Raw genomic sequence first — 16,172 nt, forward strand, 5'->3', positions numbered from 1 at the left:
TTCTATACATATGACGTCCAACTATTACGATATTATGCATCGACTATAATATGTACGTATTACCTGTATAGGTATATATTACTCCACTCGAGAGGCGATTGTTTTGCGCCGACTACCGTTTCTAATAAAATTATGTATACATAAATGCGTATAATCGACCGGTGCTGCAGTGATTGCGTCACCCAGCATATTTTTTAATTTGCTTTAATTCGCGCGCATACGAATATATTGATTGTTTACACGGTTTATAATAAATAGGTATATAATAACTATCATAATTATTAATTATCATTTGTAGACGTAAAAAGAAGCACGAGTTACAGTCCGCAGTTGTACTGCTGTACAGTGTTACAACACTGCAATAAAATGTAATTTGAAATGTGTTACCATACCGTCCACAATATATATGTTATGCATCAAAGTGTCTGTGTAGCTATCTGCTGCAGACATGGAAATATAAATAGAACCGAAACTGAAATCGGAAACGATATTTTTGACGTACAGGTGTTTTTGGGGTATCCTGATTCTTTTTAGCTTCAGTGGCTTTTAAAAAACAAAACTATTTGTTATTTCGATTACGCCTTCTCATTAGTTATAATATAACTGATCAACAGTTATAAATTATAATACGAACATTTTATTTATAAGGCCGCCAGAGCTGGTGCTTTTTTAGTACAATAACATATCTTACAGGAATAACACGATACACGAGTACAACATAATATATAATACAGGGTCGTGAAAATCCCAGCTGTTATAATAAAAAAATAAGCAATTTTTTCTAAGCTCTTAAAGGACGTATACTAGAATCATGATGGAAACAAATATAAACATTCCAATCAGCTACTGTTGAGTCGCTTTCATAATATTCTTCCTACAAGTGACAACGGTTTACTAATGTAATGAGCCACAACTTCATTCAGCAAACATCAACATTTTTACCAGCTCATATAAAAATATAAAAAGGTAAATACTGTTACTATCAACACCCCCAAAAGTGACACCCTGACACAAAGCCAGAAACAATATTGTTATTGTGATATTTCATATAACATCAACATTTTATACATAAGACTATAGATATCTGGTATGTGTTTTAGTACTGAAGTCGACGATGAATTCGGTCGAATACAATACAGTATAATATAATATCAATTAACTCGGTGCATTTATCTATTATATGTATATTAATTTAGCCGAAACAGAATAATATTAATAGTCTTAAATAATCACAGTTTTAACGAAATTGTCGATAACGTAGTCTTGAAAACTCTGCTGTTTTTGTTTTTTCGTTAACAGTGAAACATGTTTCCAATTTTGTTTTTTTTTTGTTTGCACAGTTTTAGGTTTAACGATGTCACGCACATAGTTTTTATACGATGTACGGTATAAGTGCAAGTAGTCAAATAGATCTGCATAATATAACAATTAACAATGCCTATATAACATTATGGTATACGCAACATAGATATACGTAATAATCTTGTAAATAATTATTTAAAAATGTAAACGAATGTAAGTTTCGTACCGTTTTCAAACTCACGGTTATAACAGTCCAGTAGACAAGGAGTCGAAAATCTAATTGGTTTATGAAAAATGATAATAAAAATTAATAACAATAATAAGTAGGTAACAACAACATAATATTATAATAATTATTGTTATTACTATGTACAAACGACTAACTCTATAAAGAGACGATGTCATCGGCCTTGGCCGGTTCCTTCGGGCGTCCATATTGCGCGCATCCCGATAAATATTATGTTGGTATATAGCCGTATAGGTATTAAATAATTGTTTTTAAATTTTGTAAACCGTGGTTTGGGACATCTTATTCGCCATTATTCGTATTAAACTTTTTTATCAACCGCGTTGGTCGTTTTGATTTTGTCCGCACGCATTTATTGTGTATAATTTTGAAATTATTTAACATATCACAGTACTATTATAGTAATATTAAACACGGCGCTTAAATAAATTATTCTCGATCCGTCTCTGAATTCAACATTTGTTACCTTCTGCTCTCTGTACATTCAAACGAAATGATAAATTTTTTATTTTATAACAAGTCGTTTTTACGGCACCCGATGTTATAATACATGTACGACTTTCGAACATTTTATTATATACGTCATATTATGTATGGTACCGTAACTCTTTGTTTATTGCTGTAGAAACGGAAATCAACAAATAAGCACAATAAAATGTGTATAATTTCGTGTCCATCGGCACTATTGTTTCAAATTTATAAGTAATTCGCAATATAAAATAATTATTATGATTTTGCCGGTATTAACATGAGATGTTTTATAAAAAAATATTGTCTAATTACCGATGTATATTTGTAATTTAAGTTTTAAACCAATAGTGCCGATGGACACAAAATTAAACACATTTTGTATACCTACGTGTTTTACATATTAATAAATAATACATAGTTTTTTTATGTAAATTAGCAATAAATAATTATTAGAAAATATAGTTGAACTTTCAAACAAAATGTTTTATTTTTATTGACTTTACAGTTTAAATAGGATTTCAACTAAATGTCTAGGCGAATAGTGAAATCATATAGAAATTGAATTCTTTGACCATATGCTTAAGACATATATACCATATAATAAGAACAACATTTTTGTTTGAGTTTGTATTCATGAGAAATTTTGAAAAGTTATTATATTATCTATTAAGGATGTACTTACTTATAGTTTAGGTTAAAGGGGTTTAATAGCCACATGCATTTTGCTCCTCCCAATAAGTATAGAAGTGTTAGGTTGATTACAAACCTAACCACCCAACGAAGATATAACACAGGTAAACGCAATACACATACATATATATTATATATGAATTCCGAGAACCCTAGAGGCTCGTGTCTAATAAGATTTACAGTGAAATTATAAATCGGAGTGCTTTTCCCCACATTTCCTATCTATTATTGTGGCAGCCCTATACAGTAGGTACCTACTATGGTAGCTACACACAATTATCTGACAATTCTGTTGAACATTAACTGATGATAAACATTAAACGGGATGATTAGGCGTATAAGAAGCTCACCCAGTGGGGTGTCCCAGTAAGTATCCTTAGATCTCAGTACAAACATTTTAATATCCCAGAAACAACGAGTTTAAATTTTATTTTCAATATTTTGAAAATATTATTTTCTTTACAATTTGCTGTAAAATGGGAGTATTTCATTTGAAAAACAAAAGTTTGTATCACCATTCACCACAGAATATATTGCGGATATGGTACAAAAATCTAAGTGTTTAAATTTATGGTTTTGAGTATACCGGAAAATTCCAAAAATCAGAATTTAAATAGACGAATAATTGCAGGAAAAATGGACAAAAAGGAGCGGGCGTGATTAGGAAATCAACCTGTATCTATATGTACTCACATAATAATATAATTACAATAATACATCAATAATCCATTAAATGATAATATGATACATAGTTTTACAAACTAATAACAACAATGGTGATTATGAATGCATATTATAAATATTATTACAAAACTCTGAATCGTACCTAAAATATTTTAACGGCTAGTGTTGGAATAGCCCCCCTCTTAAACTCTCCACCTATGTAAGTCTTACAGCACACAACTGCAGGTGGCAGCGTATAGGTACCAATAAATATTATTGTGCGATATTCGCATGTAACAACAACGGCATTGTATATAATACATTAATACACAGTACGTGCTATAGTAAGTAGGTATACCTATATAGATAATATATATAATACGTATATCGTTATTGTGACACTGCGTCGTGTGGAGGGAACGACCGGGCGCCGCCGGGAGAAAGGGAGAGAGGATCCTCGACCGACCTGGTCCGTCCGTTGTCTTCTAGTACTTCCAGACCAGCAGCCGTCCAGTTCGGAGTCACCGCATCCACTACGAGCTCGCAGGTAAATACAAAATCAAAAATAAACCAACTATGACGAGAAATATCTCTTACGCGCCTCTCCGTTTTACCATTTTCGTTCTTGCGCGATCGCCGAAAAATTGTAACATAACTACTATATTTCGACGGTATTAATAACATCAATGCGATCGCGATAAATTTAGGTTCACTGACCGTCGTCAAGTATACAGGCACATGGTATATAGAGTTCTGTGTTATTTTAATACCGTCCTTCGGATTTGAGATTGGACTGTGCGAATAAAATTTAGGTCGTTCGACGTGGGCGCAAGATAGGACGAAGTAAAAAAAAAAATTATATTATTATTATATATATATATATATATTATTATGTATATGGATGGTGTGAGTTTGAAAACGAGGTGGAGGCCGCCGTCTATCGCCGTCGTGTGTCTGTGTTATGAATTGAACGTTGCCGACTTACAAAGGTAAAAGTGTGTGTGGAGAAAGAAAAACGCGCCCCGAAGGTCGTTTACGTTCGTGGATAACACTATAACAATTTTCGAGATGTACCGCGTGCAAAAGTATTTTTAGTTTTTACACAAACCACAATAATCTTTCAGAAGATTTCTAAGGAAAAGGCTTTCACGTGTCAATTCATACATAATATTATGTACATAGGGTCGACATATATAAGTTATAAGCGCAAGTCATCACAACGAGTACAGAGGCTAAAACGAAAAAGTTACCGTCGTTGAGGGGAATTTTGAGGTGCGACTTATACGGTTGCACAATATACTACATCATTATGTGTGTATAGGTATAATTGTATAAAGTCATAGAGTTTGTTTTTATGGCATTGTTAGATATTAATTATCGTCTCGGTTCATATAAAACGTGAGGCTAGAGAGATGAAAATAATATTATGTATTACGTGAAATTATGTCCTTTATTCGAACTTTTATAAGAGTGTGTGTATCGCATATGATATACATTACGATGTCATTAGTTACGAATCCCGAACTTAATTATTTATAAAAACATTTTTGTGACAATAGCGCAACTTTTTGTTTTGGACATCGGTACAGAATAATTTATTATTATACCTATATGTGACCCTCCCGACTTCCTGACACGCTTAGCAGGTGTACTGAGTTTTATCAGTTCTTCTAAGCAATTCGTATTCAAATATTTGTATTCTTTGTAGTTTTTAAGTGGACAAAACGCGAGTTTGGTAATTTCGTAGGTCACCGAGGTTTTGTTTCATAATATATAATACCTACAGTATCGTGTGCGCGTTCATATTATTTACAAGCCTAAATTAAACAGGTCGAGCGATTAGAATTATTAAAGTCAGGAAAAAATAATCATCATAATATTATTTTAACAACACGAATTGTGCGGGATTATGTAACAGCTACAGGTATAACGATGCTATTTCGGATGGGGAGGGGAAGGGGGAGATTGATCTCACGGTCTAGTCCGGCGGCTCTAGAAAACTGACGAAATGATTAGGTTTATCAACGTTAGATGTCGACAGTGGCATGGGAGGAGTTATAACTTATAATAGAGTACATTACATTAAACTTTTTTCACGTGGAAACTGCCTTGAGATCCCACACTCACAAGTCTCATAGAAAGTGACTAAACTGTGCGCCGTGTGCATCATATATCTAAATAATATATTAAATAATATATATAATACATAGCGAAAATAAGTATGAGGTACAGTAAGATCTCTAAGTACCGAACACTCTCGGTCGCTAATATTTTTCAAAGGGTTCAGTTTGTAGAAAGTTTGTAATTTGTTTCCAACCAAATGCCTATACTATTCGGAGATATAAATAGGGTTTCACTATACATGTTAAATTATAATATCCTTCTTAATATACTGATACACTATCATAAGATAATATTTATTACATACGAACCTACTTGTACACGGTATTATATGCAAATAATATACATCGAACGCTCAGAGTTGTATTATTATCGGAAGGAAAGTGGCTTTCGTTCGGTTTTTGTGGTTGTTGCTGTCGCTGTTGTCATTATTTCTGAACGCGCAGGTAATGGCGGAGTTTTCGACACGGTGGCGTTAAACAAACCGCAAGCACAACAGTGTATATGATATACCAAAATAATATCATCGGAGATAACAAGTGATGGAGGTAAAAAGATGTTGTGAAACTTCGGGTGACATATTGTGTTTGACGACCGAGCGGGATGTCCGCGATTCGATGTGATTGATTGGCGAGAACCGTTGATTTCGTGCGCTTATCTCGGGTGTTGGGATGCGACGGAAAAAATTGCGAAAATCTGATTGGGAAATTACGCAGACAGGCTGCGGTAATTATTGTCATTGGCTCTCATTAAATACGCATATTCATCCATCGGGATGAGCTCGAGAAATTCGATTAACTTACAAACCGTGTGCTATAAATTATATAGATACGATTGGTATCGATTATCGTTAGAGTAGTGGTTTTTGAACGATTCGAAAAACGACAAACAGATATAATATTATTGTTATGACACAGAAACGCCGAATCGATCGTTACCGCACACACGAATTTGTGGATCTAGGACATAACATCCTCGGACGAAAATCCTCCATTTTTGTTCACGGGGGCATATAGGCAGACAAGATCTCCCCTGAGTAGGACAAAACCTCCCTTACTTGTGCTTTGGTACAAGCGGCTTACGACATGTTGAAACGTTTCTCGGGACAACGAAATCGATCGTTTCCATGTTGCAGCGCCCTTATTAGTCTTCCTGGTACTTCCCCGTCCGACTGTTGGCGAATCGGCTGAAATGTTTACGAATATCGATACAATCATTTCACCCTGCCAGCAGGCTGTAGTGACGACGATGGCGACAATCGCTGGTCATTGACGATCGTACAATCTATTACAACACCGGACCGCTTTTTTACTCTCCACTATTACTATTATTATCGTTATTATCGCATAGACAATATTATTGCGTCACACGACGACGAATTACGCGCGTGTCCGTTTTCGGCGTTCCGACGCGTCCGGTGCCGCCGCCGCCGCCCACCGGTATACGGCCCGGAACAACCGGTTTACGTGTGCGGTTATGCAATCTTTCCAGAGTTCACCGTCGCTTTCGTTTCGACGTATTTTTTACCGCCCATAAATCGAATGTGTAATAAAACCACGTAGGTAGGTAGGTACGCATGCGTATTTGCTTTTCCTGCACTCGTCCCCAACGCGAATGTGCCGGTGGAAAAAAAAAACATTTCTGGACGTGATCCGGTGAAAGATTGTACTCCGCGTACAATAATTTATTATTATTATTACATTAGGTACTTTCCGATTGTTCGTCTACCGTCGACTATCCCGATTTGTGCATCGGAAAATCCAATACATACGCGATATAATTATAAAGTAATATGTACGATATATATCATATATGTTTGGTAAAGTTTGTTGGTAGTCGGATACTATTTTTGAAAGCAAATCGGTTAGTTGGAGTGAAGATTTACTAACCTCCGTAAAAGTCTTTGAAATGGCTAAATATGAATAAAAAACACTTGTTTGGAATTAAAATATGTAGTCTCCTACATTCTTACGTCTCCCCCTCCCAAACACCATATGAGATCACAAATCTAAAATTTACTTCGTATAGAAAAACAGTTGGCTACGCGTCACACCTGTAATACGCATAATACATATTATAGACTTCTAAGTTCGGGAGATGTGGAGATGGAGTCCAGTCATTTTTCGACAGCGAATTAAGGTATGGGGACAGAGCCACTCTTACATAATAATAAACGTTATTAAATATTTTTCGTGTTGGTGTAAGTCAAACATATTATTGGTAGGTATTTTTAAATTTGTATAGCAAAAACAAAGTTAACCATGTACCTACCTACCTATTTATACACAGTTACCCAAAGAAATGTGAGTGGGCTCTGGGGGCTCCAGTCCCACCAAGCCCCCCATGTTTTTCCAAAACTCAATACTTGTACCTATTTGTCGTATTATATTGTTATGTACATATATGGAGCGTTTCCGGTTTTTTTCTTTTCATTCGCTTTGGGCGCACCGACAAGAACGTTTTATCGGTATGTACCTACATAATATTATTATTGTTACATTATTGTCGTCTCGGGTCTGGTGAAAGTACGCTGACGGTGATGTAACGATTATATTTTTTCAACTACAATAATGGTACCCGCTGTGTGACACGTAACCCGCAACGACCGCCATCCGAAGTCTTGGAGGAGGTTTTCCGTTTCGCGCTTTCCAATATACGGTTGGAGATTTTCCGCCGTCGATTGTCGACGATCGCCTCTTTTGTCAATCACGCCGTCCCGGAAACGAACGACTCGACCTCGCCACGATACAACACGGAACAGTGTAAATAATGTTAAAATATAAGACACGTCAAGAATACTCATTAGCTAGTTAACTGCACCTAGTTGGTTAATTTTCTGACTAACTGAAAAATCAACTAGTTTGAATGACTTAATTTTTTTTTCAGTCGATTTAAAAAAGTTGTGTTAAACTAACTTAACTTAACTTAGTTTAGTTTTTTCATCCATCTTCGGGTAAACGTAAACGCAGCATAATAGTTTAATACTTGTTACCTACTTTATTGCATTATATCGAGGGCTATGGCATTATTGTCGGCCGAAAGACTAAATTATTGAAAACGACCGTGAAATATACTATTGTGACCCGTGGACTACAAATTTACGTTTAAATGATATCATAATATTGTTGGACGAAAAGGACGATTGCACAGCTAATCGCGACCGCGGTTTATTGTAGAGCGACAATAAACACAGGAAGGCGACGAAGGTCTCACATCTCGAATTCTGTGACAGGTCGTCAGACGGGCAACGAATGCGCAATGTCACGTTCGTTAACGAAACAAATTGAGTAGGTACCTTTTTATGTGTAGTATGCCATTGTAGACCATAGTCTACGAGGGTGCGTATAGTAAATATTATGTTATACGAAATGGATCTTTAAATTGTCGGTATAGAAGACGAGAGTTACCTAATGGAGAGAAAAAAAATCGCCTATATTATGGGGTTCAGAGTAAAATACAGAAAACATACAACAGTCAAATCAAAATGTCTTCCAAATCGTCCGGGTTATTGGATGTACCTTCTAGATTTTCAATTGCACGATCCTAATCGGAATATTTTGATGAAAACGCCGATATAGTCAGGCGCATGGTTATAGAAATTTTGGTTTTTTTTATACAAACGACAGACACGCTGTCACACACACACACACACACACACACCTCGCGTATTATACATAACATAATATTATTAGCACCGTTCCATGCTGACATACACACGTATTGCTGTGTATAAAATATAATACATATTATACGTGTTCGGAATTCACCCATATATTTTGTTCTACGATGTATCGTTAATGAAAGTTGACTTTTTTTTCAAAAGAGATCGGTTACGACCGACTCTTAATAACCGTTATATATTACGATTTATATCCGCGAAATAACACGTCACCTATATATATAATATGTGTATATTATGCACACGACGACGTTGTCGGAGATAATATTATTATTACCGCAGCCGTTGATCGCGTTTTTACCGTCGTCGTAAACGAATAAAACGATTACGCGGTCACCGGTGCAGCTGTGGTCGAAACCGGTAGTGCGTGTTGCGCAACCGCGATGGGTTAATCCTTCCGGACCAGGAAGCGAATCGCGGCGTCGACTGTCTACAGATATACGCATGCGTTGAATTCTGTGCATAATGGTGTGTAGACGGGTATGCGCTGCACACTCGCACATTATAATATACACGAGCATATATGTCTATTATATTATAGCGACTCGGACCAGAGCCAACGCGACGTACTGGACGTACGTTAAAATGATATGATTACGTCCGTCGTGTTTTGAATTCGGTTTGGCACAACGTCTCGTCATCGCGCGCCCGTAGCGAGAAGTCTTGTGCGCAAAACTCTTTTACAGCTCAACAGCCAAGTATGAATACACCGAAAAGTCCGTTGGGGTGCGCGATTTGCGATGGACCTGCGTCTATTAGTGATGCGTGCGAGTGTGTTTTCGAAGCGAAAAAAAAAAAAGTTCGATGATTTGGGTGTATAATATTATTGTGACCGGCAACACACGTCGTTTGAAAATCCTATTCGGTAGTTATGGAGCGGTATGATACTGGGTGGTCTGGTGACAGAGTGTTATAATATTCTATTTGAATGCTACAAAAATCGTCACCAGTAGACCCGCTTGAACGAGTAATAACCATTTCCATATAATATTATGTAATATAATATATGGTAGCTGCTACTACCAGCTATATTTTTCTCGTATAATATTATGCGTTGCGGAGTTTACATAATTTATTGTAATTCGCGTTTACTCAGTCCTCGGTGGAATAATATACGAGTACTCTATAACAGTAGATATATAAGTTGTATAGTTGCTAGTTAGCGAACATATGTTTTAGGTGGGAACTTGAAATTCTAATTATTAGAATACAAATGGGCCACGAATTACACTACATTATAGGTACATACCTACGTATTACACATTACACCGCTCCGTAAACATAATAAATTGAGCGTTTTCAATAGGTACAATTATTTCCGTTTGCATTGAGATCGGTGTTTAGAATATTATTTCAAGCAATACAATTTCAAATAGTTTAGTTGTAATGTCAATAAATACTTTTCTAAATGCATTTTGTACATTTTCTTCTATTCATTTTGTTCTAATATTTTAATATTTCAATAATTAATGAGTTTTTTTTGTAATTGCTGATATTTTTAATTCATTTTAGGTCTATAATAATAGACACCTATCAGGACGAGCGCCGCGGCCATTTCCGATAAGTACAGTCTTTCGGACGCAGGATAAACCCACAAACATATCGCGATGGGTGTGGGCTACGATAGCGACGATAACACCGTAGAAGAGTGTCCCCTGGCTGACGGCCTGCGACTGGTGGCCAAACAGGAATTGAGGGAGGATGACATCATCAGGACACACTCACTGAGAGCAATGCGAAACTGGATCAGGAAACACCCGGACATCGTCAACTGCCGCACAGGTAACAATGGCAACTGAACACAGCGTGAGGGGAAAATTAATATTTTTGGGGGCCGCTTAAGGAATAATTTATGCAAATTTTGGGGAGCTATGTGTTCGTCAAAAAATATAGATAAAATCATAAAACTAAATAAAAATGAAAACCTCGATTGATTCACTATCAACAATCATAATTTAAAAATAAATTTCCCTTGACATTGTTTTAATTAGAATTTCAGCAAACGCAACCAGAGGTATTAGTTTATACATAATAAGTTATTAATTATTGTATAAAGATATTATTAGTAGCAATGTATAAAGGGTATTTGAAAAAACACCTTAATGGATTGCCGTTATTAATTGCTTTGTTTTTGTCGTATTCCAGACGCACCATTCCTGTTGAGATTTTTAAGAACTAAGAAATTCAGCGTTCCCATGGCTCAAGACATGCTGGAACGGTACCTAGTCATCAGACAATTGTACCCACAGTGGTTCTCCAAACTGGACGTCGACGATCCGGTCATATCCGACATACTGGACAGCGGGTGAGTGACCCAAAGATCTTATAAATATTACTTTACTTAGGACACAATAAATAACTTTAATTTGAAATTTAAAAAAGACATGGTAAAATAATTAATACATTTTTCTAAAGACATGAATTATTTGTGTATCTAATTGTTTTTGAAAATTAAAAATTATAACAAAAAAAAAGAAATTGAACTTAAAGATATCATACAGGAACAACTTCAATGCAATAAGGATGTAATGCATTGACATAAATTAAACGCATATCATGTTTTATTATCGACAGATACCTAGTTCCGTTGCCAGGCCGAGATGAATTCGGTAGGTGCGTAATGTTCTCGTGCGCCGGACGTTTCGACCCGTACAAGTACACATCAGCGGACATGGCCCGTGTGCATGCTCTAATCGGCGAGAGCCTTATGGACGACCCCGAAAATCAGATCAAAGGTCGGTACATAAAATATGAGCATTATATATCCGCGAGGATGCCACCGCCGGCCTTTTGTAATAATTAATAATAAGCTATTAATACAAATAATTTTCTCTTACAGGGTACAGTTATGTCAACGACGAGTCCGGATTGCTGATGGGACACATGACGCTGTGGTCGTTCTCCGACTTAAAACGCATCATACGGTGTTTGCAAGTACGGAGTTTTTTTATTTTTTACATTGCCCAATAAAAGCGGTGAATAAGACTTACCTGACTCGTCTAACTCGTATCTCTTTTTTTTGTTCATGCAGAGTTCGACGCCGATGAGACACAAGTCCACGTACTTCATAAACGTTCCAAATTTCGCGGACAAGTTTTTCACGGCCACAGTTTCGTTTTTAAACTCCAAGCTCAAGAGCCGAGTTAAGGTACACCTACCTTTGTTTATTACGAATATGCCTATGCGTATATTCGATATTAATTGAAATCTGCAATCGATAGAATTATTAATAAGGGCAGTTAACACGGGGTGGATGGATGGATGAGGGGTTCAACCCCATCCTTTGCAATATGAAAAATGTATAAACTATATATTATGTATTTACAAAATAACGCGAAACCAAGAAAAATATAACTACCTTTCGTTATAAATTATTATAGGTATATTGAGTATATAGAAAACTAAAATGTAGTTAGAAAAATTAAAAAAATATGTATATTATTGTCCATGTTTCTTTTGTAATAAACTCAATGTAACCACCATGTTACTTTCCCCCAACCCACAGTATTAAGTTCCTGTTGGCGGGACTTTTATTAATCGTGCGTTTGTTGCGTTATTTTCAGTTCTTCAGCGGTCAAAAAGACATACAGAAGTTCATCGATCCCAAATACCTACCGAAGGAGTACGGCGGTGAAATACCTTTGGCGACGATGATAGGTGTGTAACGTTTTCCACAAACGAATCTACATAAAGACGATAGAAGAGTTTTAGATTTTTATTATCTCGATTTAATATATTTTACTCGGCATTTTAATTTATAATGTGTCTGTTAAATCCATTCAGATCACAGTTCGATTAAAAGTACAATAATGATAGTACTATATACTGTATAATTGTACGTCGATAACTTTCATGCAATCACTGATGCGTTTTGTAATTTTTTTATCACAGTCGAGCTGAAAAAGAAACTCCGCGCCAAACGTGAAATGTTAATGGCTCTTGACGACATGAAAATCAACGTCAACGGAAAAGGAAAAATAATTAGCGAATTCGACGATATGCAAAAAGAACTAACCGGATCATTCAGAAAATTGGAGGTCGATTGATGCGTATTTTTATTAATTTTAATTTTGTATTGTTACCATAATATTATTATTGTATATCCATTACCACCCTTCGTGAAGATTTTATTTGTTTTATAATGTTTAGTATTATTTTTTTCTCTTAATAAAGAACCATTATAGGTATCAACAAATTTCATAAAATTTTATTGTCTTAATTTTGCTGTTAAATTACACATGTTGTCACTAGTAGTAATAAAAAAAAATGTACATAAACAAAAATATATAGTAATTTAAATATTATAATACACTTAACAAAAATATTATGTTTTAAAGTATGATATATAATCGATATCACAAGTTCAAACGATTAACGCGTTTTGGTCATGGTGTAAACAAAAATAATGCTTATGTTTTTTTTTATTATTATTATACACTTACACCATGGTATTGGTCAGTCGCTACTAGTAAAACAAAAACTAGAAGTAAAACAAAGACGATGTTAAACACTGGCAAACATGAAAATATTATACAAAAAAAAAAATATAATAATAATAATAATAATAATAATAATAATATAAACTTATCAAAACAATACTTTTAACTCTCGTATCATTTTAGGGGATTCAAAGTTGAATAAATTAAAACACGCACCAGATAGGTTCTTCCATCAGGGGGGTGGGAGGGGGGAAGAAATTATATTGCGTTCGTAAAATAATATTGTATTTTTAGTCGTCGGTCTCTTCAACTAACATCTGGGTATCTTTTCCCGTGTCTGTTGTGGCCGGTTCTAATTCTCTATGTCTCCTCTGTATTTGTGGCGACGCTTTCTGTATAATACTGGACGGTGCTAGTATGGCTGAAGCAGGCTCTTGTACTAGACCCTTGGTCTTGGTAACATCCAGAGGCACCTCGTATATACCACTACCGGCGTCAGATTCCATGTTGCCGAGAGCATCGTACATCGGGTTGCTGAAGTCACGGTTTTTGCCACTTATGTCTGTCATATTGTACTCCACGTCCAATGGCTCCTGTTAACACATAACAGCAACGTTAAAATCGAAAGACAATTTTACCTCATCTCTGTTTTATTATTTACCCCTCCTCCTGGACCGTTGTTGAATGCGTTGGGACCGAACTCGACATTCGTCCCTTGTCTGAATGACACGCTCTGAGAGTTGGTCAAGCTACCAAGTACTGCTCCTTTACCACTGTAACGAACAAATTAACATAAATAATTGTTTATGGAAATTATTCATAAAAATAATACATACAATGGTCTCTTGCGAATGAAAATAAAAATCGCACCAGCGACTAATAGTAACAATAGCCCAGTCAATGGAATGATAAGCATGGAACTGAAAATACCCTGTCGCCTGATCCGTTTAGAAGTGATGTCACATACGCGACCGCTAAAGTCAGGTTGACACAAGCAATTGAGTTCGCCATCCGGTGAATCTTCTGTGCAAACACCACCGTTTTGACAGCGACAAATTCGCGGTGCTGGTTTCGGCGGTTCTTCGGCTGTAATTGATAAAGCATAAGTTTATTTTTCAATCTACCGTGTATTTCACATTCGTGTAAATATATAAGTTTATAACATATAAAATTATAATTACCGGCGTCGCAAATTTTTTCGCTGACACCTTGCTGTACATGAGTATGGTCTGGGCATGCGCAATATACACCCGCGGGTACTAATAAACAAAGATGAGAACATCCGGCCGATTGACACATATTCGGCATTGTATAATTATATCTTTGCCGATGGTAAACTATAGCAAATTAATAATTTTATAGAGTAATTTGTTTAAAGAAAAAATCATGATTTTTGAGAGTAACTAACCTTTGACACCAGTCGGATTCACCAAGTCCTTAGCAATGGTGACTGGAACACCACGACCGAACTTATCTTGCTTAATTAATTCACCGGTTTCCCTAGATAACCAGTAGAGTTGATTTTCGAACAGATCCAGCGATATAGGGTGATGCAGATGTTCTGTACACAAAACGATAAATATAATAAATAACTAAGAAATTCCTTAACGAGTTACGAGTTTACGACAATATCGACAGTCGACAACTCACCTCCACGTATAACTACAACTCTGTTCGTTTGGTCGTATTTAATTGACTCGATGACATTGAGCTTGGTATCCACCCAATACAAAGAATGGTCCATAGCTGTATCGACGGTCAATCCTGTGGGGTAGTGCAGTCTAGTCGTTACTAATGACATTTTTCTAGATCCATCCATCCAAGACGTTTCAATTTTTGGGGTTTCACCAACGTCCGCCCAGAACATTTTACCCATATCGGGATCCAAAACCAGAGAGGAAGGAGTGTCCAATTCTAAAGAAGGCAAACAGGTGTTTAATAACACAATGCAACCAAATTTTATTTACATAGCTTTATTTGTTGATATATATATATATATACATACCACTGCTAACAACCGATCTTCTGTATCTTCCGTCTTGTTTGGCGACCATTATTCGACCTGCTGGCTTATCCTCTTTCGATAGGTCGACTTCAGCCCAATAGAGATTGTCACCCATCCAGTCTATGGCGACTGCCACAGGCTTAAACGGTCCTTTGATATCCAGATCTTGTGGGTATCCCACTTTGACTTGTCCGCTCTTGGCGTCCACCATGTATGAACGTTTTATCGACTGGTCGTACGAATCAGCCCAATAAAGTATTTCGGATTTCGGATCAAAATCAATAGCTCGTATACGTTTTTCGTTGCTGAGGATCGACAAGTGTTTTCTCTCATTTGATTCGTATCCACGTAATTCAGGACCATTGGTATATACTATGGTCAACTTTGGATCAACAGCCTTACATACACCGCTAAATAAATCGCTCAACACAAAACCCTCGCGACATGAACAAATAAACGAGCCGTTTATATTAGTACAGTCTTGGGAACAATGGTGAAGTCCCAACTTACATTCGTCCAAATCTACAACATATTTGAGAAATTTGTATAACATTT

General features: G+C 36.1%; 2 protein-coding genes across 2 annotated transcripts in view; one reads left to right on the forward strand and one right to left on the reverse strand.

Annotated features, from left to right (window-relative positions):
* The first annotated feature begins 3,808 nt into the window (after window positions 1–3,808).
* On the forward strand, window positions 3,809–13,718 carry LOC111039409 (clavesin-1-like). The gene is made up of 8 exons (XM_022322928.1): window positions 3,809–3,920; window positions 10,686–10,955; window positions 11,319–11,478; window positions 11,748–11,908; window positions 12,013–12,107; window positions 12,205–12,321; window positions 12,737–12,830; window positions 13,065–13,718. Exons 2-8 carry the CDS (start codon window positions 10,781–10,783, stop codon window positions 13,217–13,219), a joined length of 957 nt encoding a protein of 318 aa, XP_022178620.1. The 5' UTR covers window positions 3,809–3,920; window positions 10,686–10,780; the 3' UTR covers window positions 13,220–13,718.
* The window catches only part of LOC111039408 (low-density lipoprotein receptor-related protein 2), a 65,227-nt gene continuing 62,606 nt past the window's right edge, over window positions 13,552–16,172 (reverse strand). Inside the window, exons 41-47 of the mRNA XM_022322927.1 lie at window positions 15,618–16,139; window positions 15,263–15,526; window positions 15,021–15,173; window positions 14,794–14,949; window positions 14,449–14,698; window positions 14,274–14,385; window positions 13,552–14,205 (exon numbers count right to left, since the gene is read on the reverse strand). Coding sequence (XP_022178619.1) covers window positions 13,903–14,205; window positions 14,274–14,385; window positions 14,449–14,698; window positions 14,794–14,949; window positions 15,021–15,173; window positions 15,263–15,526; window positions 15,618–16,139 — 1,760 coding nt within the window. The 3' untranslated portion in view covers window positions 13,552–13,902. The remainder of the gene's footprint in view (window positions 14,206–14,273; window positions 14,386–14,448; window positions 14,699–14,793; window positions 14,950–15,020; window positions 15,174–15,262; window positions 15,527–15,617; window positions 16,140–16,172) is intronic.

The sequence above is a fragment of the Myzus persicae genome, unplaced genomic scaffold, assembly GCF_001856785.1.
Source record: "Myzus persicae strain clone G006 unplaced genomic scaffold, MPER_G0061.0, whole genome shotgun sequence".
NCBI lineage: Eukaryota > Metazoa > Arthropoda > Insecta > Hemiptera > Aphididae > Myzus > Myzus persicae.

What these genes read in the sequence shown, in the direction of transcription:
- LOC111039409 (XM_022322928.1), top strand. Translation starts at nt 10,781, where the DNA reads ATGGGTGTGGGCTACGATAGCGACGATAACACCGTAGAAGAGTGTCCC. An exon ending in CATCGTCAACTGCCGCACAG is followed by an intron (nt 10,956 to 11,318) that starts GTAACAATGGCA and finishes GTCGTATTCCAG; the next exon opens with ACGCACCATTCCTGTTGAGA. An exon ending in CCCCGAAAATCAGATCAAAG is followed by an intron (nt 11,909 to 12,012) that starts GTCGGTACATAA and finishes TTTCTCTTACAG; the next exon opens with GGTACAGTTATGTCAACGAC.